The sequence below is a fragment of the Sardina pilchardus genome, chromosome 5 (assembly GCF_963854185.1).
Source record: "Sardina pilchardus chromosome 5, fSarPil1.1, whole genome shotgun sequence".
Lineage (NCBI taxonomy): Eukaryota > Metazoa > Chordata > Actinopteri > Clupeiformes > Clupeidae > Sardina > Sardina pilchardus.
In genome coordinates this window covers 25,269,272-25,296,451 of record NC_084998.1, presented here as the reverse complement: position 1 = coordinate 25,296,451, position 27,180 = coordinate 25,269,272, and the positions used below count along the sequence as shown (strand labels likewise).

The following is a 27,180-nucleotide window of genomic DNA, read 5'->3' as shown; positions in this document are numbered from 1 at the left end:
TTACTCTTCCTTTAAACTGAAAACATGCCATATACAATGAACCATACATTTTTACAAACCAATACCATACACACAAAATATATTTATCAGAGTGACCATGACTAAATTTGTTTTTATACCATACAAAACTGCTTTTTGAGAACAACAATAACAACTAGATGTACCACAAAGCGGTACACAATATGACCGCCGCTCTGTCCTGCACATTCTCTCCGCAAATATAAATCACGCTTGTCAATTTGTTTCCATCGCCTACTCCATCCCCTACTGCAACTTTTATGTGTGTGTGGGTGCTGGTGCATGTGTGTGTGCGTATGCCTGCCTGAGTGTCTACTGGGTGTGTAGGTATGTGTCTGTGTGTGTGTTTATGTGTGTGTGTGTGTGTGTGTGTGTGTGAGAGAGTGTGTGACAGTAGCATCCAGCAACCAGAGCTACCCTTCACTTAATACCACCATCTACAGACCGATGGGTGTACAGTCACCAAATGTACACATAAATTAATTTATTTTATAGCCCCTCATGGATGAAATTCCGCAAAACTTGGCATACTCCCAGAGGATGTCAGGATAATCATACAAGTGAAATTTGGTACAGTTGATAACATCTCATCTGAAGATAGGGGCCATCAAACGTTCACAATCACGATATGACCGCGGCGGTCATAATAATATTATAATACTAAAGAACAATAATAAGTAAAAATGTTTTACTCGTCGTCATGTAATGGGTTCATAACAGTGGTTGTCGCTCCCTGGAAGAGTGGATTGTGGGTCTGAAAAAGAAAACGGCTCAAGTCAGCTGCAGAACCACATTTATAAATGAAGACTTTGGTTCCAAAATGCTACTGTATCTCCTCCATTTTTATGAATGTTCAAAAATATATATTTTTTAAATCAATTTTCCAGGTCACTCCAGTGGAACTGTAATTGAGTTATTGTTATTTGATTTATCGGTAACACTCCATAATAAGGGTCCTTAATAAATAGCAAACTAGTCATTAACTAACCATTTGTTAATATTTGTTAATTGTTACTAAAATATCTATTTGCCACAAGTTGATGGTTTTTTCATCATTAATAATAGTATAACTATGAGTATGGATGGACACTGGAAATGAATGATCACAAGGTTCACAAAGGTCCTCGATAAAACAAAACAGGAAAACGCTGAAAGATGTAGGATTTTTATGTGAAAACTACACTAAAGGTGATGCTCAAGTTCAGACAAAAATAGATGACTCATTAATTAATTAATTCATTAATTATTAATGATGAAAAAACATTAACTTGTGGCAAATAGATAGTTAAGTAACAATTAACAAATATTAACAAAGGGTTAGTTAATTACTAGTTTGCTATTTATTAAGGACCCTTATTATGGAGTGTTACCGATTTATCTTCACTCAATCAAATTAGCACAACTGCAATTGTATTTATCGCATGAAATACACAATTAAATGACTTGTTAATGTTTTTAAAAATAGAGATATGGCATTTGAGAACCAAATTCTTCATACTGTATACTATACACTTGAATAGTGCCTGAACAGCAATATGGTTAAAAGATGATTTAGTTAATGTACTGTAGTCTATTTATTCATGTGACTGTAGATGATGTTTGTGGTGTTACAGAAATACAAAGTGCGAAGAAGAGGACTGGAGCTGTGGTGATCATTTGGGTTAGGGCTTGCTTATTTTAAACTGCGCCTCTGTAAGGGAAGTGCTGCTTACATCTTTCCAGTCAGTCATCTCCTGGGCACGCACAAAGCTGCGGTATTCTTTCAGGTCGTACAGCTCGATCAGTAGCCGGTACACGATGATTATCACAATACCGATCACCACGATGCCCGTTACGGAACTCCCGATGATGACCGAGGTCTTATCTATAGACTCTGCAGGGAGAGGGAGCAAGAGGGAGACGAAGGTATGAGTATGTGAGGTCTGTAGATGAAAGGAAACGATACAATGCAATAATATACAACACTTAATTTGTTACCAAAAATGTTCTTGTGGTTCTTACTGGGCAGGTCTGCGTAGTGTATCTCGATGGGTCCATCGTTTGTGGCGTCAACGTAGAAGGTGAGTCCCTCGTGAATACAGGCATACTCCTGTGCACCCTCATCCCGCACTGCTCTCAGATCCTGACACTCTGTCTCACATGTCTGACCCTGTGCCGCACACATCATGCAGCTCCTACAAGTACGCATAGACACACCATCATCATCATAGCATATCTCACACATCATGCAGCTACAAGTATGCATAGACACACAATCATCATCATCATCATCATAGCATATCTCACACACCATGCAGCTCCTACAAGTATGCATAGACACACAATCATCATCATCATCATCATCATAGCATATCTCACACATCATGCAGCTCCTACAAGTACGCATAGACACACTATCATCATCATCATCATAGCATATCTCACACACCATGCAGCTCCTACAAGTACGCATAGACACACCATCATCATCATCATAGCATATCTCACACATCATGCAGCTCCTACAAGTACGCATAGACACACCATCATCATCATCATAGCATATCTCACACATCATGCAGCTCCTACAAGTACGCATAGACACACCATCATCATCATAGCATATCTCACACATCATGCAGCTCCTACAAGTACTGTATGCATAGACACACCATCATCATCATAGCATATCTCACTCACCATGCAGCTCCTACAAGTACGCATAGACACACCATCATCATCATCATCATCATAGCATATCTCTGAATTTCCCTCACAGGATCAAAAAAGTATATATTCTATTCTATTCTATTCTAAGTATGCCTAGACACACAATCATCATCATCACAGCATATCTCACACACCAATCAGCTCCTACAAGTACGCATAGACACGCAATCATCATCATAGTATCTCACACACCATGCAGCTACAAGTACGCATAGACACACAATCATCATCATCATCATCATCATAGCATATCTCACACACCATGCAGCTACAAGTATGCATAGACACACAATCATCATCATCATCATCACAGCATATCTCACACACCATGCAGCTACAAGTATGCATAGAGACACAATCATCATCATCATCATAGCATATCTCACACATCATGCAGCTCCTACAAGTACGCATAGACACACAATCATCATCATCATCATAGCATATCTCACACACCATGCAGCTCCTACAAGTATGCATAGACACACTATCATCATCATCATCATAGCATATCTCTGTCTACCTCCTTCTTTAACTCTTTGCAGGTCAAATTGAGAGAGAGAGAGAGAGAGAGAGAGAGACACACACATACAGACACCACAGACAGACAGACGGTATGCACACACACATTCAATATACGTCGCACACAGATTTGATGTATGTTTCACGGAAGTAACACAAAAAGAACACACACAAACACACACACACACACACACACACACACACATCAATTTGTCCGAGAGACAAGCACCCAACACTTACTGATATTTCATGCCACATGGTTCTTGGACCCTGTCACAGTAATCCCCAGTCAGTCCCTCTTTACAGATGCAGCGGTCACAAGGACACTCGCCGTGTCCACTGCATGGCTTGCCGCCCATCTTGCCTTTCCTACAGTTCCGTTTTCCCTCAGGAGGACAGTGACACTTTTCACCAGTGTAGTCGTCATTGCACTGACATTGGCCACAGCTACAGGATCCCTTCCCTGCGAAACACAAAGGTACGTAAGAGTCAGAGCACAGGCAACTCACAAACACACAAACAAATAACAAATACACAAACACACAAACAAATAACAAACACAGAGACAAATAACAAACACACAAACAAATAAAAAAAAACACACAAACAAATAACAAACACACAAACAAATAGCAAACACACAAACAAAGACAATCAGGCAGTAAATTGATGATTGCTGAAGATATACAGTATGCAAAATGTTGTCATAAAAAACTAAGGCTACAATAATGAGGACATTTAGTACCACTAGAGGGAGCTTCACATACTGTGCTGGTTACTTTGTGGTCAGCGCTCTGACATCTTGCACTGGTGCACTACGCATGTTTTGCCGAAAGTTCGAATAGCTTAATTTTCTCTTTTTTTGCATTTTGCTTTGGAGCGGTTCTGTCCTAGAACATGGACTAATCTCGGCTTAAATACAATTTTCCCAATTCTGATTACCACTCAAATCTCCTTACCGTTGCACATTTTGTGGAGGTGCTGAGGACAGCTGTTATCGTCACATTCACAGTAATCGCCACGGTAATGGTTATGGCAGGCACACTTCCCACACTCGCAGAGCCCGTGGCCCCCGCAGATGTCTGAGGAGTTGGTCTGGCGACAGAGCGCAGACATCTCCTTCATGGACTCAAAGTCATCGCTCAGCTGACACTCGCACTTCTGCCCAAGGTGCTTGACGTCACAGCTGCACAGACCGAGGAAATACACAACGTCAGCCAGCAGCAGCAAGAAACAAAGAAAGTGATGATAATAATAATAATAATAATAATAATACATTTTATTTGGGGCGACTTTCATGGCACGCAAAGACACCTTACAACTATACAAACAATAACAATAACAACAGCAACAACAATAATAAAGTAACTCTATGAAGTAGTTCTAGAAAGTTCTAGAACGTAGTTCTAGCATCACTCCGGTGTAAAATAGCAGACAGAGACTTGAGCAGAATTGATACAAATACTCTCTTATTTTTTCTCCCTCAAATATTCCCTTATTTAAAAATGTGACATTAAAAGTCATTTCAGTATACTGTAGGGCAAACTTTATGTAAAGCTGTCAGTCTATGATATCAAGTAACGTTGACATGATTGCTATGGTAACCGGAGGTTGCCATGCGTCTCCACGGCACCTAAGAAAGTAGGCCATGTGTACAGGAAGCATGCAGACATGGCAGCGCTGCAGCGTTTGTGTGGTACTGTACCTGCACATTCCACAGTGGAACGTTCCGTTGCCGCTGCAGTCAGAGGATTTCTCCTGCTTGTCCTTGCATTCACAGTCACAGAGGGTCTCCACCAGGACGGTGAAGTCGGCATCAGTGCCCTGCACTTTGATCTTTATCGGCTCTCTCTTTGTTAGGCAGGCTGTGGCATTGAAACGCACGGTGAACTCCACCTACGCACAAAACAAGATACACATCAGCCGGTTATAATTGTTGTCTGTGTTTGTGATGACTACATAGAATGTGCCTTTTCTTGGCCTTGTTTCAGAAAGTTCCTGTTACAGCACAGTTACCATTGCATTTGTATGCGGAGTCATATATATTTGATACTAGCTACGATGCTTTCTGTCTGCTGTTACCTTCCCGTGTGTGTGTGCGTGTGTGCGTGCGTGTGCATGCGTGTGTGCATGCGTGTGTGCGTGCGTGCGTGCGTGCGTGCGTGCGTGCGTGCGTGTGCGTGCGTGTGCGTGTGTGTCAGACCTGCTGGTCCAGTTTGATTCCATTGCACTCCCCGTGGGGACTCCAGTCACTCCACCCCCCTCTCCCACAGGATGACTGGTAGGAGATGGACAAGCCTGCAGGGGCCGCCTCATGGTCAAACACTATGCTAGCGGACAGATTCTACACACACACACACACACACACACACACACACACACACACATCCACCATTAGAAAACGACATGCCTGATCTTCATACATTAACTTGAAACACCTACTCATGTACATTGAAACAGTGACTTCTGATTGAATGACATTTAATTTTCCACATCACATTTTGTGCATGTTATAAAGCCCAACGACGTAAAGCTGTATATATTGTTTGTACACAGTTTTACACACACACACACACACACACACACACACACTCACTCACTCACTCACTCACTCACTCTGTATGCATCTGAGATGAGCTCCACCACATTGCTGGAGTCGTTCTTCAGCACCCCCACTACGGAGCCAGGGATCAGCTCACTCAGTGCCTGAGAGAGGAGGACAGAGAGCGCGGAGGAGAGAGAGAGAGAAGGACGGATGAGAAGACGACGTAAAGAGGGAGGTATGGATGATGGCCTGTCTACTTTCACAGGGAAGGGGGAGAAGAACAAGAAGAGGCCCCATATACAGTATGCTATGAACACTTAGGGCACCTCTCATTCGTCTTTTTATCTATCCTCCCTTCCTCCCTTCCTCAGTCCTCCGGCTTGTTCCCACTGATCTATAAAGAACACAAGATAGGCCCCATCATTCTTTATCTACCGTAGATCAGTGGGAACGAGGACCGAGGAAGGAAGGGAGGATAGATAAAAAGACGAATGGATGATGGCCTGCCTATTTCCACAGGAAAGGGGGAACAACAAAAGGCACGGTATGCTATGAGCACCATGTGCACCAACAGACCACCTTTACATCATACTACAGTAAGCCAGAGTGTTCATGCATCAAGTCTCATCAGATAATCTTTCATCACAGGTCAACAGGGTGAACAGGGTATCTCACCAAACGTAGAACTGGCATTCATTATGAAGGTTTGTGGGCAAGGAGCATGTTAGCTGACCTTGTAGGCATGGTAGATCTCCTCAGTCACAGCAAAGATGAGCTGAATACTGCTATTCTGAAGAACCGTTGAGAGATGGCCTATAGAAGGATAGTCCTACGTGGATACAAATATGCATATGTTAGAATATATTTAAATATTTACATATTAAACATTTAAATACCTACAATGATAGAACCCATACAGAAAAAAAACATGAATAGATTAGTGAGCACCATTCTGTATCTTAATTAATGTGATAGATTAAATAAAGTTTTTATGGAAATTATACCATCTATATAATTTTAGAGCATAAATCAGCCTGACTCCTGGCTCATGGCTGATATGTTATTGTGGAATTACCTAAAGACAGTTTACAATGAAGTTATGATCAACAACTAAAACAGCTACAGTATAACAGATACACAGTAAACATTCCATCAAACATCCTTCATTACTATCCGCTCCGCTTTAACCCTCTCTGATTCCATGCCCTTTGAACTCTGGTCATGTCACGTCACGTCACATCACTGTGACTCTATTTTTTACGATATTTAAATCTGTTCTATGACAAAAGTGGAAAGAATCAAAAGCGTAGCAAATGAGCATAAGCATAATTGTCAGACCTAACGCTTCACACATACACTCACACTCAGGACCTGTTTCTATTCACAGCACACATTTCCTGTGTATTAGCCACACTGTGTTTCACGCAAATTAAAAAAAGACACCCATGTATTTAGCTACAGTGCCAAATAGCCCAATGACTCAGAATCAGATTGCGAATTAAATTAATCATGAAGAAGAATGAAGAAAATAAATGCAGTCCCATCCCTGTATATTAACCTTATAGCTGAAGAAAATCGATTCCTTGGTTAAAAAACCTTGTCTTGGGCTTAGTCTGACTGACAGAGGTAACCTCTCACCTGAAGCGTGCCCTGATAGACAGAGTTTTCCAGGTGGCACTGCCCATCATGGGGGCTGTAGATTCCAGCCAGTCGTCCGTCTCCCGCCATGTGGAAGGTGTCATCGGACGTGTAGACTAGAATTCTGGTGACCTTGGGTCTCCATCCAATCTTCTCCTTCAGAGACATAGAAACCAAGAAGGGTTCTAGAAGGGCTATCAACTGTGGTATGTATTGTGATTGCTGTGATTGTTTAGCCTCCGTACCCAGCAGACGGCAGCTTGCATGATAGCGTCCAGTCCAGCCTCCGGCGAGTCCAGGTTAGCGGAGATCTTCTGCTTGCTCACCTCCTTCTGGAACTTATCTGCGTCTTCGGTCAGAGGAAGAATGTTCCGGAAGCTGAAGGCTGGCCGACAATGCAACTGGTCCATGCGACTGGGACATGGGTTGGTCAGTCGCAAGATCTGCTGGCTCACATACGGCAGCGCCACCTTATCCACAAATGAACCAAACCCTTGGAAACAACAGGAAAATCAATGACTTTGAAAGGAAAATGTAATAGAGGTACTCATATTCAAATGAATACTGTACATATTGTTGAAACATGAAACATGATTTAAGACACTAAGCTAATTCATATAGCTAAGTCTATTTCATCAATAGCTTGTTTAATATGCAGGGGTGTAGTACAACTTCTGCTTACTTTTGAGCTATACAGTATTTGAATGCTTCCTCCACAGTAAAAAAAAAAAAGTACTACAGTACTAAGTACACCACATGGAGTGTGTCTCAGTGCCTGTGGTTTCTCTCACCTATGTGCGTGTCTTTGGTGAAATTCTGTAGAGTGGTGAGGATGTCGTGTCCCAAATTCTTGATTTTGTCCAGATCATCCTTCATGGAGTAGCTGAGGTCCATCAGGTAGTACAGGTCTATTGGGTAGCCCTGAGCACGCTTGAACACCACTTTAAGCTCATGAGGCTGACCTGTCCAGAGCAGAGGAAATCATGCTTTCTCAAGTGGACCTTTTGTAAAAACTGTTTTGTGCTACTCTATATTCATTTGTTGTTAATGTTGTATTGTTAAATAACGTTATATTGAAAGTGCAAGTATTATAAATTCATGAAAGCACTGAATTTAAATAGCAAGTGGAGCCACAGAACAGATCAACCTGCTTCAGGGATGTGAAGAGGTGTGTGTGTGTGTGTGTGTGATTCAGAATTACACTGGTTCTGACCTATCCGCAGTTTGAGCTGAACGGACTGTGGTTTCATCTGCACAACATTTTTTGGATCACTGCTCAGCTGCGAGTCCTTTAGGATGTCCTTCCATGGTTTAGGGTTGATCACATGCCCTACTTCGCATTTCCTGCTAGTCAGTGACTCGGCCGAATCACATCGCCGTTCGTTTGACTCTCCAGGCTTGAGGAAGTCCTGAGAGGCACAGACAGTTAATCCTGACTTTGTTGTTGTTGTTGTGTGTGTTGTATGTTAAGATCATTTAGAGAAGAGAGGAACAGAAGAGCAAGCACTGTACAATAGTCCAATAGTCTCAGGGGCAGCACCACATTTGGCTTGAATTAGATAATACAGTCAGCTTGTCAAAATCTCAGGTATGTAAATGGTGCCCAGCATGGCCATTAGTAGCAGATCTCACCCCCTGTTTACACCACGCACAGCCAGGACTCCTCAAACACTCTGAGCATGACGCCTGTGGTTGGCAAGTCTGCCGAACATCTAGAATTAGACACACACACACACACACACACACAAACATGAACAGAGAGAGAGACACACACTCACATCACCAACAGAAGTACCATGTTAGGTAAATATTTGTCAATATTCTTATTCAAATCATGATTGACACTGATTAAAACAGTATATTTTTGAGGGGCTTTTTGCCTTTATTCATAGGACAGTGAAGAGAGTGACAGGAAGCAAGTGGGAGAGAGAAATGGGGTGGGATTGGGAAATGGCCGCAGGTCAGACTTGAACCTGGGTCCCTGTGGCCACTCGGACCCGTACGTGGTATGTTGGCCGTTGACTATTACCGGTAGCCTGTAAAACGTTTGCCAATGGATCTAGGCCAGACTCTCTGACTTAGCAGTCATTGGCAAACGTGTTTATTTCCTGGTTTGTGGACGCTTGTCTGAAGTTTGAAATCATTGGAGTTCAATATACTAACGTTTGGTATGACGTATGTTGGGGGACATACCGATAACGATAGGCTCGAAACTGAAATGTAATCGCTCTCGGGAACGCCCTCTGTTTGCTGATTGGGCGGAGGTGCACTTGCCGGAGTAAACAAAAGTGGATCAAGGTATCCCAGACGGAGTGCTGACGGGAAAATAAATTGAGAGGAAGTGCGTAGACAGGCGGAGTCAGGCTAATTGACTATAGCGCACTGCGAACAACCAGCCCTCTTTCACTCTTCAGCGATTGCGTAGATCCTCAGCTTCACAGGGAAAGAAGCCTCAAAGTTCTAGTGAGTTCTAAGTTCTAGTGAGTTCTAACTCCATTACAGCAGGCCCTTCCATCCCCTGATCGAGTCTCACCAGTTTTGCTCCCATCTTTGCTCCCATCTGGGCAAACTCCGCCCGATAGATGAGCGCACTGTGCACTTACACTGACTGGACATGCGCTCTACGCAAAACCCCATTGCTCATCCTCTGGTATGAGGTCCAGGCAGTAGGCTGTGCGTTATCAAGGCAAAGGCTCTTGATACCAGACCGTGTGCGGAGAGCCCTGCACTGGCCAACCAAGTAGTGGAAGTCCGATCTCAAACTGATGCCTTGGCAGCTGCCAGCATGCAGAGATCTCCTAACGAAGGCGCAGGGCTCAATATGGCACTCGGTACCCGCAAGCTGTTATCTAACCGCCTGTGAATTAGTTTTCACTCCACTACCCTCCTCCACTAACCATGGACACCAGAGCTACTGTAACTACTCCAAAAGTAGTGTGGCTGGCTCTTGGGCAGCCTGGACATCTCTATTGAACAGAGCTGCTTAAGCTCGAGTGGGACTTCAGATTACACCTTCGGCCACTTCTCCAGCCTGAACATCTCAAGTAGGTCAGTAGCCTGCTCTGTGCTTTCCTCTTGCTCACAACTACCCACCATGTGTGCGCTACGTCCTGCTGAAGAGTCTCATTTGTTAACGCGTCTGGCCTCGTTGCCAATGAGGCACTGTGGTATCCTATACGTCTTAACGTTGAGTGATCTCAACAGGTAGAGAAGGTTTGGATGTGAATAGAACTTCTCTGAAGGAGAGAATAGGACGTTAATCCTCCTCTGCCACATCAGCAGTCTGGACCTGATCAAGTGAACTACTTTACAATGTAAATAAGGACTACTTGTTCACAGTGCGCCTATACGGGCAATGGCCCTTGGGGGGAAAATCAACCACGACGGGTGGTTGGAGATCGATGGCGTCAACATCTTAGAATGATTTGGTGAACATCTCATGTCCTCCTTCAGATAACCGAGGTCATATTCCTAACCAAACAGTTTCCTGAGTTATGATGTACAACTCACCCAGTGTGTCATTCTGTCCCAAGCAACAGAGAATAACAATCACCATGAACCATGTCTGCTGCATTGCCCTTGGTGGAAAGGAGAGAAGGTTGTGGGAATGCTACAGAAAAAGATAGGAAAAGGAGGGATAAGGTTAGAGGTAGCCTACAGTATGTAATGTTTTGTAAGGATCGTAATTTTCAGGCTGATGACATTCATTTCGATGTGGACTCTTGGTCAGCTAAGTGTAGCTCTGACGTGCTTATAGTGTGTTGTCAAAAAAAATGAAAGCCAAGAATCTGAAAGCATGTGAAAAACAGTGATATCACATCATTGATCACTTAACACACCTTCTTCCTCTATTTCAGCCATTACAAATCTCGCCAAGGACAAAGGGTCAACATGTACACAAGACACTAAAACAGTTCCCTCTGATTGCGCGTTGTGCACCCCTTACACCCCTTAGCTGTTCTGAAGTCAGTGTAACCCACAGCCTCTCGGGGCTTATTAAGTCATTGGTGTGTTCTTTGTAGTACTTGATTGAGCTCCTGATTCATGATCCTTCCCAACAACCAAAATTAGAATCCCCGCCACCATGCATTACACTGAGAGACTGATACACCCAAGTGGTTCATAGCACAGAGGGTAAAGCACATTATAGATATACATATTGATATTTTATGTTGTTCACCATTACCAGTAAACATCACCACAATCTGAACCATAACCATGAAGTGGAATTTCCCTGCCATGCCATGCCATGTCATGCCTCTGAGTCATGAAGAATGGTGGTCATTTGACGCACAACCGCTTGCAGAGAAACTCATGCAACACATGGCGGGTTCATTTGATTTCCATAGATAACACACATCCTAAGCTTTTTTGTATGCATATGTGTTCATGTATGTCAAAACAGTTCCCTATTTAGTTGTTAACTGTTCTGATCACAACAACAAACAAATGCACGTCACTTTTAAATGAGAAGACCTTGTCGCTAATGCTTTCACTTTAAAGGCTGCAAAATGTCTCTGATGTCTAAAATGTGGCTGCTGTGTGCAACAAGAGCATGACCACTGCAGCTCGCCTTCAGCACTGACCTTAGCAAGACATGTGAAAGTGTGAGATCTGTTCCATTACAAGCTGACACCACAACTTTATCAACCCGTAAACATCATCTTTGTTCTCAAGCACAAGAACATTATGTACAGTATAGCCCTGGGTCGCTAAACACTTCGGGGCAATTCGAGACAAAACCTTGGTGATTGTTTATAAAGGGTTTATATAACTATAACTATAACTATATATAACTGTTTGGTACAATGACATAGTTTTATAACTTTTGGTACAATGCTACAGTAAATTAAATAAATGAAATGTCATATTTAAGTGTTGTATGACAGCTGTCATGTAACTTAAACAGAAGAAAAGCTAATAGGGGCTCTACAATCATGTGCCAGTAGATCTACAGTAGTGTTTATTCGTTGTTCTTTATTAGGATCGCATTAGCTTCCCCAAAAGCGTTGCTAGTCTCCCTGGGTTCCTGTAGTGAAAACTGCATAATTTCAACATTACAAGTGTTACAAGTGTTGTGTTCCTCCTTGTGAAGAGTCTCATTGTCTCTGCATGTGCAGTATGACATATGAGTACTGATTGTTTGTACAGATATTTGTGACGTGTTCCTGCTCAGAACTGTACACAAATAAGTTGAGTATTGGTTGCGTATAGGCCTATTGCATCAACACAAATACAACTGACAGAATGAATAATTATATTATGTGTTAAAACAAGATGGTCAATTATATGCCCACTTTTTAAAATGATTATTATTAGTAGTAGTAGTTGTTGTAGTAGTAGTAGTAGTAGTAGTGTTATTATTAGTATTTTGATATATTCTTGTCTGTTTGAGTTGGGTTTCAACATGCATTCTAAAGTTCTGTTGTATGCATAAGTTTTATTCCTCTCATATTCATTTCCCTCTCCCCTACATGTGAAGTGGTAAAACCCTTGTAGGCCCTTGTTTGTTCATGTAGCGTAGGCCTCGGCGGCGACGGCGCGTTCAATTTGAAAATGCTGGTTAAGGCGCTTACACCACAAGTTTCCATAGCAGCAGTTGAACTATTTGTTCCTACAGCAGCAGCCTGACAACAAGAACTACACACAGCCTGTTATGTTGCCATGAGAGAACTTTGAGAGAGTCTTTTATCTATCAGCTTTGTTTAGAAAATATTTAATTCCTTGAATATTCCAAGCTCAGACTTGTTGTGCTACTGTGGAATGGACAGAAAATTACCTAAGATAAAAAGGCGGTTCCTAAATATATTGTAATACATGTGTGTAGTACATTTAAATAGACATATAACACACATTAAATACATTTGAAGTAAGTTTTAATTTTAAAAAAAATATTTTAGTGAGTTTTGCAGAATGTTATAGTGCTTATTTATTTTTAAATAAACACAACAGATACTATTACATTTTAGCCTCTTACATTAGGCCCATCTTAATACACACCTTTTAATACACCTGTACACATTAACTAAAAGAAATTTGGGTTGTCTGCTACATAGCTTAGACTGTTTAAAGTGAAAAAAAATCAAACCACGAGCAGGAAGGAAGTATGACTTGTGCTAGACATGCGTGTGAAGGCCAAACCACAGACACTGTCGCTAGATGTGGCGCCTTTGATAGCATAATGTTCACACCTATGTCATTTTTGTTAGCATAGTGTTCACATCTATTTTGTTAAATATGCACATAATGTAATAATCAGACTAGGAATACAGTAGGTCCACATTTCTTAATGAATGCGCAAAAAAGTCACATCAGACTGTGTATATCTTCCAAATATTGCTGTTATATATATCTGTAGACTTTCCTCTTTGCGGCTAAACAAAGACAACAAAGAGTATATTCTTCTTATATTTGTTAATAAATGATAAACTGTATCTTATTAATGAATTTCACTGTATAACCAAATTAACTACTTTACCACACTTTACAAGATCATAAACACATAAACTACTTCATATAGATTTTTTACATTTGCACACGTGTAAACACACACACACACACACACACACACACACACACACACATATACCCACACAATAGATGTTATGTTAAACATAATATGTAAATTACAATAATATGATAATAACAAACTTAAGCTATAATTTAGCCTATCTATATTGTATGTCGCTAACTACTGACAGAGAAATGTCAGACTCACCGTGACTTTGACCTGTTTTACTGTGACACGAGAATGAGCCGTTTAAGGAAAGAACTACCAACGAGCCATACTCACCGCAGCACAGCTCTTGCTGTTGACGACTGGCTCAGTTCTGAAAATAAGGGAAATTGTGGTAATGAAGTGTGTTTGGGGGCTGGGACTAAATACACACTTCACCACCACTATAATGTATTAGTTATCAAATGAAATATACAATTTGAGCTTTGACCTGTTAAGTTGATTAGGGTAATTTTGAAATGAATCCACTCTCTGTGACATGATAGTAGCACACACTGTAGAGTGACAAAACCGAAGCGAAAGACACAACCATGGCTGCCTTCACTTTGTTGCCTGCTCTACTAGCCCATTTTCAGAACAGGTGGTGATGCCAGATCAAGAAGAAGAAGTTCTAGAAGCTTCTAAATAAGCTTTTTTTTGTGTGCTTCCCCATACTACACCATGTCAGCATATCAAACCTCAGGCCACGTTCAAAATGTTTGGGTTTTGACAAAGTGCTCTATTTGGTGCTGCAGAGGAAGGGCAGCACTGCTCTAATGGACTTTTCTTGGTTGTGAAACAATACTTCATGGAAGTCCCTGTGTTGCCACTATTCAATTCCCTGTATTACCTTCTGTCTCATAAATGCGGCTGAAGTAGACTATTGGCGATTATGTGAGTAGATACGAGTGTGATTTGTATTCAGTGTCAATCAATCAAACAGACAGACAGACAGACAGACAGATAGACAGATAGATAGATAGATAGATATACCTATACATATACAGTAGATATAGATAGATAGATAGATAGATAGATAGATAGATAGATACAGTAGATAGATAGATACTGTAGATAGATAGATAGATAGATAGATAGACAGACAGATAGGAGCACCATATCCAGTCTCTGTGTTCTGAGATGAACCCTGTGATTCCCTGTTTGAAAACAGAAGTCACATGATCTGCAGTATGGAATGCCTGCCCTCTTGACAACTCCCTTCTCCCCACAAACAGTTCTGTTGCACAACAACAGCCACTGCTGACTGTGCGCACAGCGTTACCGGGGCAACAGGAGTTGAGTAACTTGAGGGTCTTTGGGGTGCATTATGTAACAGCACACTCCAAGAGCTGCCTTGCTTTTCCCCTCGGTTTGCCTGGCTGGAAGGGAGTCGTGCTTTGTCCACTGACGACGGCAGAGTGTGCACTGTAGGCTACTAGCAGACTGAAGGAAACAAACAGGATTTTTCTCCAGGGAGTCTGGAAGCCGTACCCTACCCGATGCATGATCTCACCATGTCTTTGGCGAAAGCCCTCGCCGTGCTCACCCTGTGCTCTTTTGCAGCAGCAGCAGGGACCACCGACTGCAGCGACCTGGTGAGATACTTGAAGCCAGAGGATGCCAACTTGGTGAGCAAAGTTTCACTCTTACAAGTAGTGCAAATGTGTCATCTTTCAGTTCATACTACCAGCCAACCAGCGCCTTACCTGAGCCAGCACCTCAGTGGTATTGCTCACTGTACTTTGCTAATGTTTCTGCAAGTTCCTGTAGTTGTGTAGCCTAATTGAGAATGACAATGGTGGTTTTACATTGTATACAGTAACAGGCATTGCCATGCTTATGCAGCATGCATGGCTACCTACAGCATGGCTTACTCCATGATTGTAAAGCATTGGCATACTGTACATCTTGTGTTTTGTAGGTCTTTGGTAAGTGGACTACTGTGATGGCAACAGCAGACGAGGCTCTTCATGGAACTGTGCAGCAACTCAAAAGCTCTTGGTTTGAACTTAAACCAATTCCAGATAGCAGTGTTGTCCAATTCAGCTGGCGAGAAAGAATGTGAGTGAGTTGAGTATGTGAGTGAAGGAGTTTGAGTTAAGTTTAATATCTGCACAACTTGATCCCTACATTGTTTATATCAATGTCAAACGAGACATTAATCCTCTTTACACAGCATGTGAAACTAAGAAACAGATTCATTCGGACCACTGACATTATTCTCAGCACTTTGTTTGTTTGGCTTGAGAACTGAGATTGAGAGACTTGAAGCGAGCATTGAGAGAGTGTTAAGGGTCAACTTTCACTTCTCACATGATGTGATTTCGAGAGACACTTCTCTACTGATTTTCAGAGGAGGTGTGTGCACATACGGAGCTGAGAATTCCACCATTTACAAAGACCGCACAGATCTCGCAAGTGAGTGAAAGCCTACGGTGTTAATCAAGTGTTAACTTCAATGTGTCAAAAACATGAGACAATAGTTTCGATATGCTGTTAAATCTTCCTGTTATACAGTTGAGTCAGATCAGTACAAGGGTCAGTACCTACACACCTGCCCTGACTGTTACCTGACCATTACAAAGGCAGTGGTCAATGGTGTGTCTGGCCGCTACTTCGTCTTTGCAAGTGAGTTTTGTATTATCTCAACAGAATTCACACCTCACAGACTACTTTTTTTGAACAAGAGCTATATTTCTAAATTTTAGCAGTGCTTTGTACTGTACGATGAAAAACCGTATCATTACATTTTATGAGTGCAAAACAAAATTCTACGTTATACACCTATATGGATGTGTATGTAATGCTTTATGGTTACTGAGTTTATATAAAGTGTATTATTAGTGTTATTATTAATAGAGTAATATATTTATATCTGTATGTGCAGCTATCTTTAGTCACAAATGCTCAACGCTAAGCAGGTTTCAATTGTTGCAGAGCAAGTGGGGGGTTTAACAGACTCTGAGCGGCGGAGGTTTGAGATGCAAGCAGAATGTCTGGGCTTTCCTCCAACTTATTTCACCTTTCCTAACACATCAGGTAAGGCCTGTCAAATCTGAATTTATCCAAAATATGCACCAGTGCATGTCTGTGCAGTGCATATCAAAATGCATATTCTTTTTCAGAACTCTGCCCTGAACAGTAGCAACCTGTCAGCACAAGATGAGATGAAGAAATCATGAGTTCTTTAAGTATTGGACGAAATGCATGTAACAGGTATGTACGCATATCTAACAAAGATATACGTACAGAAATTATTGTCAAAGCTATGCTATTCTTTGAGAGAAATGTGTAACACTCTCAAATGTTAACGCAAGTCGGAAATGTGCATACATTTCCTAAATATCCCTTTCTCCATGCTTTTTAATCTGTTAATGTGTTTACTCATATCATTTGTGAGAGGAAATAATCCAGTCTAATAATCTTGTAATCATGCCTGGGATTAATGCCATGCTTTATCGTGACCTTTCTGCCATCATAATGCAAGACCTATGAAGCCATTAGTGACCCTGTCTGCTTTACCTCTGGTATTCCAGGGATTTGCTAACCAGTACTTTGTATCAGCTGAATAAACTTGTTTTTCTTCAAATAAAAGTGTAAAGGGCTTTATTTACGATTCTCTCAACAAGAATGTTCCTATAATCTGAGACACACAAAGCCTATGGAACAAAGACATGAAAAGAATCCAGTCACATTAAAGCTGCAGTTGGCAAGTCTGGCAGATCGAGGGAACTTTTGAATGTGTACAACTCTCATGCCCCTCCCCCACTACCACCAAGCACCCTCCTATCGAGGTTGTGCTTGTTAGTGACTGTGCACAAACTGTGATTGACAGCCAGTTCTGCCAATGATCATATAGCCCTGCGCTTCTTGGACTTTTGCAAAACCAATAACAGGCTCTAGGTGGAGGTAGAAGCGCAAACTGGCTCAAACTGGCTGTCGGTTTCAGTGAATACGATCAAAAACATCTCACCAACAGCAGCTTTAACAAAGTGAAGTTAGCATTTCTTTACACAATCTAAAACATCAACGATTTAGAACATCAATGATTTAGAACATAAGTTGCTCTGGCAGGGTTATTCAGTATTTTGCATGTTTTTCATGCTTGTAAGACAAACAGGTTAGTTCACTCGTACAATATATTTTTCAATATATTTATCACAGGACAATTTCACAATCTTCCCGAGGAAAACATTTTCAATGAGCACAGCTAGGTACCCAAAACTGTGACAAAGTTCTAAGTTATAAGCTGGAGCTGTTAGCAAAGAGAGGAAAAGACAGTGAGGCATGGACACCCAGTTCTCAAAAGCTTCAGTTTATTACAGGACTCACCCCAACTGCCCTGTGCATGTATCAGACTCAGAATGCTTGACCTCTGAGAGAATGCTTGACCTCTGAGCCTCTGGAGAAGATCATCGGAGGAAGAGAACAGCCAGGCATTGTCATTCATTGTATGACAAATAAAGCAAAGCAGTACATTTGAAATGAGATCTTTCACAGCTAAGGAGTTCCCATCAGGACAGTGCATATTCCCAGGCTCTGGTTTCAGTGTGTTTGTGTGTGTGTGTGTGTGTGTGTGTGTGTGTGTGTGTGTGTGTGTGTGTGTGTGTGTGTGTGTGTGTGTGTGTGTGTGTGTGTGTGTGTGTGTGTGTGTGTGTGTGTGTGTTTGTGCGCGTGCGTGTGTGTGTGTCTGGGAACACAATGTAAGTGAGAAGGAAAGTAACACAAACATAGTTCACATGAGCATACACAGCAGAATGATACACTCAGATACAGCATAATACTGCCTTCATAGTGAAAAATGGGCCATGTCAGCTATACTGTATATTAAATCTAGATAGTTATATTCATTACATTTAACTGAACTCAAAAAGTGCTGGTTATGACAAAAAGCACAACAGGCAACAGGCGGACTGAAAAAACATACACCTACTACAGTAGGCTATACCTGGACAATTACACAAGAGCTTCTAATCAAGCCGTTACAAGCCAGATGGTTTTAAACAAACATTCACATCTCCTTCTGCCCACGTCCATTATAATATTCCACCAACATCTTGCTTTGCCGGCCCTTAGTTTGGCTTCTTCAAGCACCCTAGAGGAAAAAATATTTTTCTGACACTTACCAAGCCACTGAGTGAACCTGGTTTGCAAGCATTGGGGAACTCTTGGCAACATTAATACACCAGGTTTGTACAAATGTCTAAACATGTGTACAGTGTTAGTGCAGTGTCTAAGCACGGATACTTCATGAAGCTTTTAAGCAGAGTGTTTGAGGAGAGGTGGAGGAGGGCCTCTGTCATCAGCTCCATTAAGGGGCCTTTGGGCACTTCTGAATAGATCAACTGGAATGGAGAAAATGGAATCTGGAACAGCCACTACCACAAAAGTCACCAATGTTTAAAACCTGTTTGAACTGTTGAACCAATGATGGGTACAGTACATGAAGTGCCATATGATTGTATAACAGCATAAGACATAATAGTTATCCAACACATTGTCCAATAGATCTACTTTGAATTTCAACTTGATCGGTTTGATTTTGCAGTCAGCAAGTCATGTTAGAACTTAGAAGTAGACCCAATATAAAGTGACGTGTTTTACTGCAATACCCTAAAACATTTCATCAGGTTTGCATCTCCTGCAGCACTGAGTGGCCAATAGAGGCAAACCCTTCGAGCACTTTGCTGCTGGGGCAACCATGCAGGACACATACAAAAATGTCAGTTACATAAAAAGGCCTAGGCCTACTCTGAAGATCCCTCCCAGCATTACGTATTCAAATCCATCCCCCACGTTACACAACAACAACCACGCACCGGAGCATATAAAAGGCCTGGACGTCCCATCTCCTGGGCGACTGGTCTCTTGTTAGTGTTTCTTCCCCGTGGTAACAGAAGCAGAGCGGAGGCTGCAGCATGGCTCTCTTGTGGACGGTCTCCCTGTGCGGACTACTCTCTCTGGCGCTCGCTGCGTCTCCCGAGTGCGCCGAGCTGACCAAGCCTCTGGCGATGACCGACTCATCTGCAGTAAGTTATGGACACGGGGGGCTTAAAAGCATGTTGGATTGTTCTGTTATCTGAAGTCAGAGGGCGCAGAATCAATTTACAGTATGCCTGTTTGTTTGGAAATGATCATTGTGAAAGAACATGAGTAGCAATTTGATATGGTACAACTTATGTCCATGCAGTTTATAGATATACCTGACTTTTTCATTTTTACACACTATTTCTCTCTGTTACTGTGTGTGTGTGTGTGTCTGTGTCTGTGTCTGTGTCTGTGTCTGTGTCTGTGTCTGTGTCTGTGTCTGTGTCTGTGTCTGTGTCTGTGTCTGTGTGTGTGTGTGTGTGTGTGTGTGTGTGTGTGTGTGTGTGATCTAAAAGCTCCATGGGAAGTGGATTGTTCTTGCTGCTATGGGTGAGGGCACCATGCAAAAGTACCTGAAGGACATGACCAGCTCCTGGTTTGAAATCTCCCCCACAAGCCAAGAGGGAAAGGTTCTGACCCGCTGGGGAGACAGAGTGTATGTATTAACACTTATCAGTATCAACATGTGATAGAGAGATAAATTCATAAGGTTGATGAAGACAGATGATGGACTAAGATACACTCACCCTCACAGATCTTTATTGCTATAATGTTATGGTGGATGGCATGTGAATATTAACGATTTGTCTGTCTTCTCAGGAATGGGAAATGTCTACTTGGCGGTTTGGATGCCACAGTCTCAGGCAATAAAGCCAGCATGATTTGTAAGTGTCAACTGCAGATTTTGGAATTTAATGTAATTGAAATTAATGTCTTAATGCTAACCCTTAATAATTAAATGAACAAAAAAACTGTTGGCAATTACATTCTCTGCACTGCATCGTACCAATTATCAGTTTTCTAAACCATAAAAAGCCAACCCCTTTAAGTAGATGCTATTATCATTACAAAACAAAATCAACATCAATATGCAGCATAGGATGTGAAAATATTTAAGACTGTGAATGTGGATAACATTTGGCAGATGTAAACAGGGCTTAAAGCAAAAAATTCTGAGCCTGAAGTTCCCAAACATTTTTGAAGATGTCATACTCCTATAGGCATAAAGTCTTAAAAAATCCTTCCAATTGTTTGCTCAACAGTCGAGGGCGTGCTTCATGAGGGAGAGTATCTGCAGAGTTGCCCTGACTGTCTCGTGTTCGTGGACAACTCACGCGAGAACGACGTCTCGTCCACATACTTGTTCCTCTCCAGTAAGATCCCTGTGTTGTAGCACTTCCTCCATCCCACTGCAGTGCTGATACTAACTGCTGATATTTCCTGAATGTTGACACTCTGCACATTTTGTTTCACTGTCTCCTAGAGAAGGAGGGTGATCTGACAGAATCCGACCTGGAGACTCTGAAGAAGCAAGCCGAATGCCTGAAGATATCGCAGGAAGCCTTCACGTATGGAGCAACAGGTTTGTGTCAATTGTCATGATCATGATCATCATCATAATCATAAATAATAAATTAAACACATCTGTCAACTAAAATTGTACTTTGAGGTGTCCTAACATTCGTTGTGTCTTCTGCAGACCTCTGCCCATATGAGAAAGCAACCACCCTGCAGTAGACGAAGGAAAACTACAGTGTGAAAACACAGTGTTTAGACACACATACGTCTGATGTTCACCTTCTAATGTAGCCATCCTACACTGCTTGCCTGTGTGTGTGTTATTAGTGTGTGTTACTGTATGTCAGGCATATTTCTTTTAAAATATTCCTGCAAATGAATCTGACGTGGTGTTGAGCACGTCTTTGTTCTTCTTATCAGACAGACACAATGTTAAGGACCTGTAACGCTGGACATGTACAGCTAGTGGTTTCTTAAAGAACAAATGCACAGTTAATGGTGGAATGGTACTTTGACAGAATGGTCAAAATAATTTGTCCACAAATTAGACTCAACATATTTCCAACAACAAAAGCAAGTATTGACGAACAGACTTGTAATCCTCAGTTGTAGAGAACCATGTGATGTACTGTATGACACTATGCACATTGTATGTAATAAATTCACACATGGAATCAGACTGTTTTGTTTCTTTTTTTTTCATTATTTTAATAAACCTCTTTTGAACAGCAGTGTTAAGTCAAACAGTGCCTCCTACACCATGCACTTGCTGAAGTACATTTCCATGAAGGCCGAAGGGCTTCAAACATCCTCACAATGGGCCAAAGCCTCCTCACTCACTCACTCCATGAGAGACACTGAGATGCTCTAGTTACTACAACAGCTTGATTCAGTCGCAGACCAATGGAAGGATGAGTAACGTTGACCAAACTCCTTTTGTCTGTCCGACAGTATCGGTGTATCAACAACGTTTGAGACGTCACCGTCCGGCATTGCCTTCCTGTTGAAACTGTGCACGGCTTTCTGACTCGCTCGTGACGCGCGCAACAATCCTGCGTTGCCGTCCGGTTTTGGCCAGTCTCTGGCCAGTCATCTGTCTGCTTCTTGCGGTCGCGTCCGTCAGGACACGTGACTCTTGCACTTGCCACCCAGCACGACACAATCTCCCTGTAGGTCATCACAGACAGCCGAGCGCAAACTGAACGCTTCCCTACCAAATGGGACTCGGTAAATGTCGATGCGATTGTGCTTGCTTGGGCTTAAGACAACTACATGTACACACTGATAAACATTTAGAACCGTTTGCTTCTATGTGCTCTGGTTACGATAAAGAAATAGATTGTGGATACTAAAATAATCAGAATAGTACTATGTACATAGAATAAAAAAATGCTCCCACCTCAATGATACACATACTGTAGGTAGGTTAAATATTGCGTGTGGCAAGTCTTTTAATCTTTCAAAAGTGACCATTTCTGTTTGGAGACAACAGAAGTAATGGGTGTCCATGGAACATTGAACTGATTCCCAAGCCTCTATTGCCTAAAGTTAACTAATATCTAATACTGAGCACTTTGTTGGTATGAGTTGGATTTTCACATATATTTTTGGTTAAATGACAGTTAAATGACAGAAACAACAGTAAAAGTGTGTGAATGAAGAATCAGGTAGTTGTACAGTCTGCCATAAAGTAGTCATTTGAAGTACTCATCATTCAACATGACTATAGGTGATCAGACTCAATACTGCTGGATGTGAGCTTGGTTTGGACACGTTCCAGAAGATTCCATCCATCTCTAAGTGTGTTAAGTGGAATAAGTAAACCAAGTCAGTGATGAAGAACAAGAATATAAAAAGGGCAATAACTCTCTCTCAGACCCACACAAGCACATCTCCCACATCACCACATAACTCTCTACTTCTCTGAGCGTGGTTTATGGAATGTAAAGTTTCTCACAAAAAAAGTCTCAAAGTCACTTCGTCTCTCTCTCTCTCTCTCTCCGGTTTTCCCCTCATCACGCGAGTCCTCGTACACCCCATCCAGCCTCTCTTCTCTCTCCACTGGGTCTTCTCACCGCGCTCCACGGCAGGGAGAGCTGGGAGAGGAGACTCCTGTCGGACGACCGCTGGGGTGTAGTCTCCAGACTCTGCTGTGATGGCGGGGGGGGCTGGAGCTGGGGGTGGGACTGGGACGGACGGGGTCGGAGGTCGGGGAGGAGGTGGGAGCGGTGGTGGCTACTGGGCGGCTCTGTGGTCTGGTTGGTCTGGTGGCAGGTCAGGTCAGAGGTCAGGTCAGGTCCGGGCTGGACCTCCTTACATCCTGGTGGCATCTTCGTCCGAGAACCGGCCCCTCCTTATCAAGAGCGGGGGTCTAGGGGAAGAGAGAGAGAGAAGGAGTACAAGTTCAATCATCGGGTTCACTGGAATATTAACATGATGGTGAATAACGTGTGTGTGTGTGTGTGTGTGTGTGTGGAGGTGTGTCTATGTCATTCTTTTTGTCTCAACAGATATGACTTTAGATATACTCTCTGTCACACACACTCACACACGCATACACACACACAGTGAGAGAGTGTTAAGTTATGTCATGTTATGGGTGTTATGTCTATGCATATGTGCATAATGCACATGTCTGCATGTGCGTGTGTGCAGGACCTGCATGTGTGTGTCACTTTATGTATGCGTGCTTTGTTGAGTGTTGGCAAGAGAGAGAGTTGATAGCTTAAGCAAAGCTCCAAAACACTGGGCTTGAATGCTGCATCAGTCTGTAAATATCAGCACAACACACACATGCACACACACACGCACACACACACACACACACGCACACGCACACTCACACTCACACTCAAACACACACACACACACACACACACACACACACACACACGCACAAACACACAAACCGAACACACATACACACACACGCACACACAAACCAAACACACACACACACACACACACACACACACACACACACACACACACGCACACGCACACTCACACTCACACTCAAACACACACACACACACACACACACACACACACACACACACACGCACAAACACACAAACCGAACACACATACACACACACGCACACACAAACCAAACACACACACACACACACACACACACACACACACACACACACACACACACACACGCACGCTCACACACACACACACATATCGCACAGACTGCCAAGGAGTTGCTATAGCAACACGCCCTACCTTATCCAGTACATGCCCGGGTGCTGGTAGTAGTCGAGGGAGCCTGACCTCTGGATGGCGAACTCCTGGTCAAGCTAAACAAAGAGAAACCAACAACAAAGTGCATGTGTTACTCCTGAACTAGGGAGCCTGCGTCCGAAATCTGACCACAATGCTCACACTGTCCACTAGCAATCCGGCGGGCCAGCACGCTGAAAGCCGCGCATGTAGTCAATCAGAGTCTATTGATGACCGTTTCGGAGGCTATTTACAGTCTTTTGAGATTGTGAATAAGAGGCTCTGGCACCAAAACAAGGGCTGGCCTCAATAAGTCCACGGTAATTGATGGAGATCAGACAGGGAGACAAAAGACGGAATACTAGAATCATGGAAACATAGGGGGACACAGCCGGTGCTTTTGTTAGGAGAGCAAAAGAGCACCATTCCTGGCCAGTAACCCCGCACACTCCGTCCAGAGACTGGACAAAGAGTTATGAGGGGGGGTTGAAGGGGAGGATGGGAGACTTGCATAAGGCTAGCATTTTCAACAAGCCATGACACCAGATTCACCCTAACCCTAACCCTAACCCTAACCGCAACTGCATCAGATTTTACATTTTCAAAGGAACATTTGCACAATAACCAAAAACTACAACTTAGTGTCCCATCTACTGTAATCGTTAAAAGAGTGAGCAGTTCTCATGGTGATCAAAGAGATAACATGACTCCCGATATTTTGCTCATAGACTAACTCCACTCAGTGGGATGTCTACATACAGTAGTTCAACTCGACAGAAGGGGATGGTCTGTACACTGTATAATGGCTGCAAAAATACTTTATTTATTTACTAGGTTCCTATTCTGCCTGAGGAAGATCTATTGATCGAAACGTTGCCTCTTTAGTAAATAAATAAAGTATTTTTGGAGCCATTATACAATGTGCAGACCATCCCCTTCTCTCTCTGACACGTTTTGTCTGGCCACCTGTTAAAACATTTCTTTGGATGTGGGCACCAGTCCCTGCAAACACACAGATCAACTCGTCAGCTGAATCTGGTGCACTGTGTGTGTGTGTGTGTGTGTGTGTGTTGAGCGCGCAGCTCTTACCGTGCTGTTGGGTTTGGGGCTGGTGTTAAAGTGCTTCTTGATCTTCCCTGCTACAGACAGCTGGTGCTCATTCTCAGACAGACCGTCATCCTGGGGACAAACAAGCATCTGTTTACTTCACTTGTTCTCTGTGGGCTGTCTGTTGTGACAGACAGTGGGAGATGACAGTGTCTGAGATGACTGATATTAAAGGGTGGGATGGATATGACAAATATCACAGCACAGGCTAGTACATTTAAATTATTATTATTATTATCATTATCTATATTATTGTTATGCAGTGGAGAAGCATGGAAATCAACATGAGGAACTAATACCCATTATTATCATATATACATAGTCCCATTTTGCTTGTGCTTACGTAACATTTAAATCTAACTCATTATTGTAATGGAAAACAAATGAAATGGAGGGCAGTTTGAAATGTTTTATATAAAAATGAGGGCACAAACTAGGGGGGTGGAATGCACACTGTTTTTGACACACTTACATTGACCCACGGATGCTCCAGCACTTGCAGTGCTGTGTATCTCTGATCCACCTCTACCTGCAGCATGGAGATGATCAGCTCCTGTGTGTGGACAGAGAGAGAGAGAGAGAGATTATTAGTGACATTACTATTGTTGTTTTATTGTTGCTTTTATCATTTATTCATTTTGTTTTATTAATCTTTTAACAGATGCTGCATGTGTCTATGTGTATTTGAAATATGTTCACTTTGGAAGAAAGCCAAACAAAATCTTCTTTATAAGTGGTCTAAAGGACTCACTCTTGTTTGATCCAGAAACACACAACACATCAGATATCACATAATTCCAGACACCACAACTGACCCTTGCTGAGTCCGAGACGTTGTCCCAGTATGGGAGGGGGAATTCCAGCTGCCCCAAGAGGATGTTGTCAAACAGTGTCTCCTGGTCATCATTGCTTCTGCAATAGAGAAGTGATTGTGTTATTACAACAATAACCAGTAGGGGGCACTGCTGTACAGTATCAAGGACAGAAAGAGAAAAAGGAAAAAGTGTTTCATAACAGCCTACTACTGCTGCAATGTAATTAAAATCTAAAAATTAATGATGTACTTAGCATGCGATTACTCAGTGAATGGCTTTATTTATCTGACTGGGGCTAAGGAAAAATTGTGCAAACAATAACTTACCCACGGAAAGGAGGGAACCCACACAACAAAATGTAGGTGATGACTCCTGCTGCCCAGATGTCCACCTTAAGGCCATATCTGTAGAAGAGGCCAGCGAAGGGACATGTCAGAAATCCACAAAGGAGTCACAGAACAGTTACAAGCATAGACTCGTATAGATTCCACAGGACAAGGAATGATTAGTCACTCTCTCTCGCTTCAACTGACCCGGTCTCTGCTATGATTTCCGGTGCTACATAAGTCGGCGTGCCACACACAGTGTAGAGGGGTCCGTCCACCACCGTGGCCAGGCCGAAGTCGCCCAGCTTCAGAGACTTCGTCCCGTCCTGTCGCTCGTAAACCTGCGGCGAGAGAGAGACGAGAAAGAGCATGAGGAGAGAGCCTTCG

General features: G+C 42.5%; 2 protein-coding genes across 4 annotated transcripts in view; both read right to left on the bottom strand.

Moving 5' to 3' along the window:
- Nucleotides 1–120: 120 nt before the first annotated feature.
- Nucleotides 121–14,370, bottom strand: LOC134080562 (integrin beta-7-like). Of its 3 annotated transcripts, none has more exons than XM_062537078.1 (16): nucleotides 14,226–14,370; nucleotides 10,943–11,042; nucleotides 9,065–9,144; nucleotides 8,646–8,841; nucleotides 8,224–8,394; nucleotides 7,678–7,925; nucleotides 7,433–7,588; nucleotides 6,528–6,623; nucleotides 5,866–5,955; nucleotides 5,453–5,593; nucleotides 4,955–5,145; nucleotides 4,209–4,435; nucleotides 3,490–3,712; nucleotides 1,996–2,192; nucleotides 1,731–1,891; nucleotides 121–772 (listed from the first exon to the last, which is right to left on the bottom strand). In XM_062537078.1, the coding sequence occupies exons 2-16, from the start codon at nucleotides 11,004–11,006 to the stop codon at nucleotides 707–709; spliced, it is 2,307 nt and encodes a 768-aa protein (XP_062393062.1). In that variant the 5' UTR covers nucleotides 11,007–11,042; nucleotides 14,226–14,370; the 3' UTR covers nucleotides 121–706. The 3 variants fall into 3 exon arrangements, with proteins under 3 accessions (XP_062393062.1, XP_062393061.1, XP_062393063.1); XM_062537077.1 differs by having other exon boundaries at nucleotides 14,151–14,369; XM_062537079.1 differs by having other exon boundaries at nucleotides 2,020–2,192; nucleotides 14,151–14,292.
- Nucleotides 14,371–22,011: 7,641 nt separating this feature from the next.
- The window catches only part of LOC134080572 (serine/threonine-protein kinase DCLK1-like), an 18,620-nt gene continuing 13,451 nt past the window's right edge, over nucleotides 22,012–27,180 (bottom strand). The window contains exons 7-13 of the mRNA XM_062537092.1: nucleotides 27,001–27,134; nucleotides 26,794–26,871; nucleotides 26,468–26,564; nucleotides 26,125–26,205; nucleotides 25,635–25,724; nucleotides 24,549–24,622; nucleotides 22,012–23,685 (exon numbers count right to left, since the gene is read on the bottom strand). Coding sequence (XP_062393076.1) covers nucleotides 23,628–23,685; nucleotides 24,549–24,622; nucleotides 25,635–25,724; nucleotides 26,125–26,205; nucleotides 26,468–26,564; nucleotides 26,794–26,871; nucleotides 27,001–27,134 — 612 coding nt within the window. The 3' untranslated portion in view covers nucleotides 22,012–23,627. The remainder of the gene's footprint in view (nucleotides 23,686–24,548; nucleotides 24,623–25,634; nucleotides 25,725–26,124; nucleotides 26,206–26,467; nucleotides 26,565–26,793; nucleotides 26,872–27,000; nucleotides 27,135–27,180) is intronic.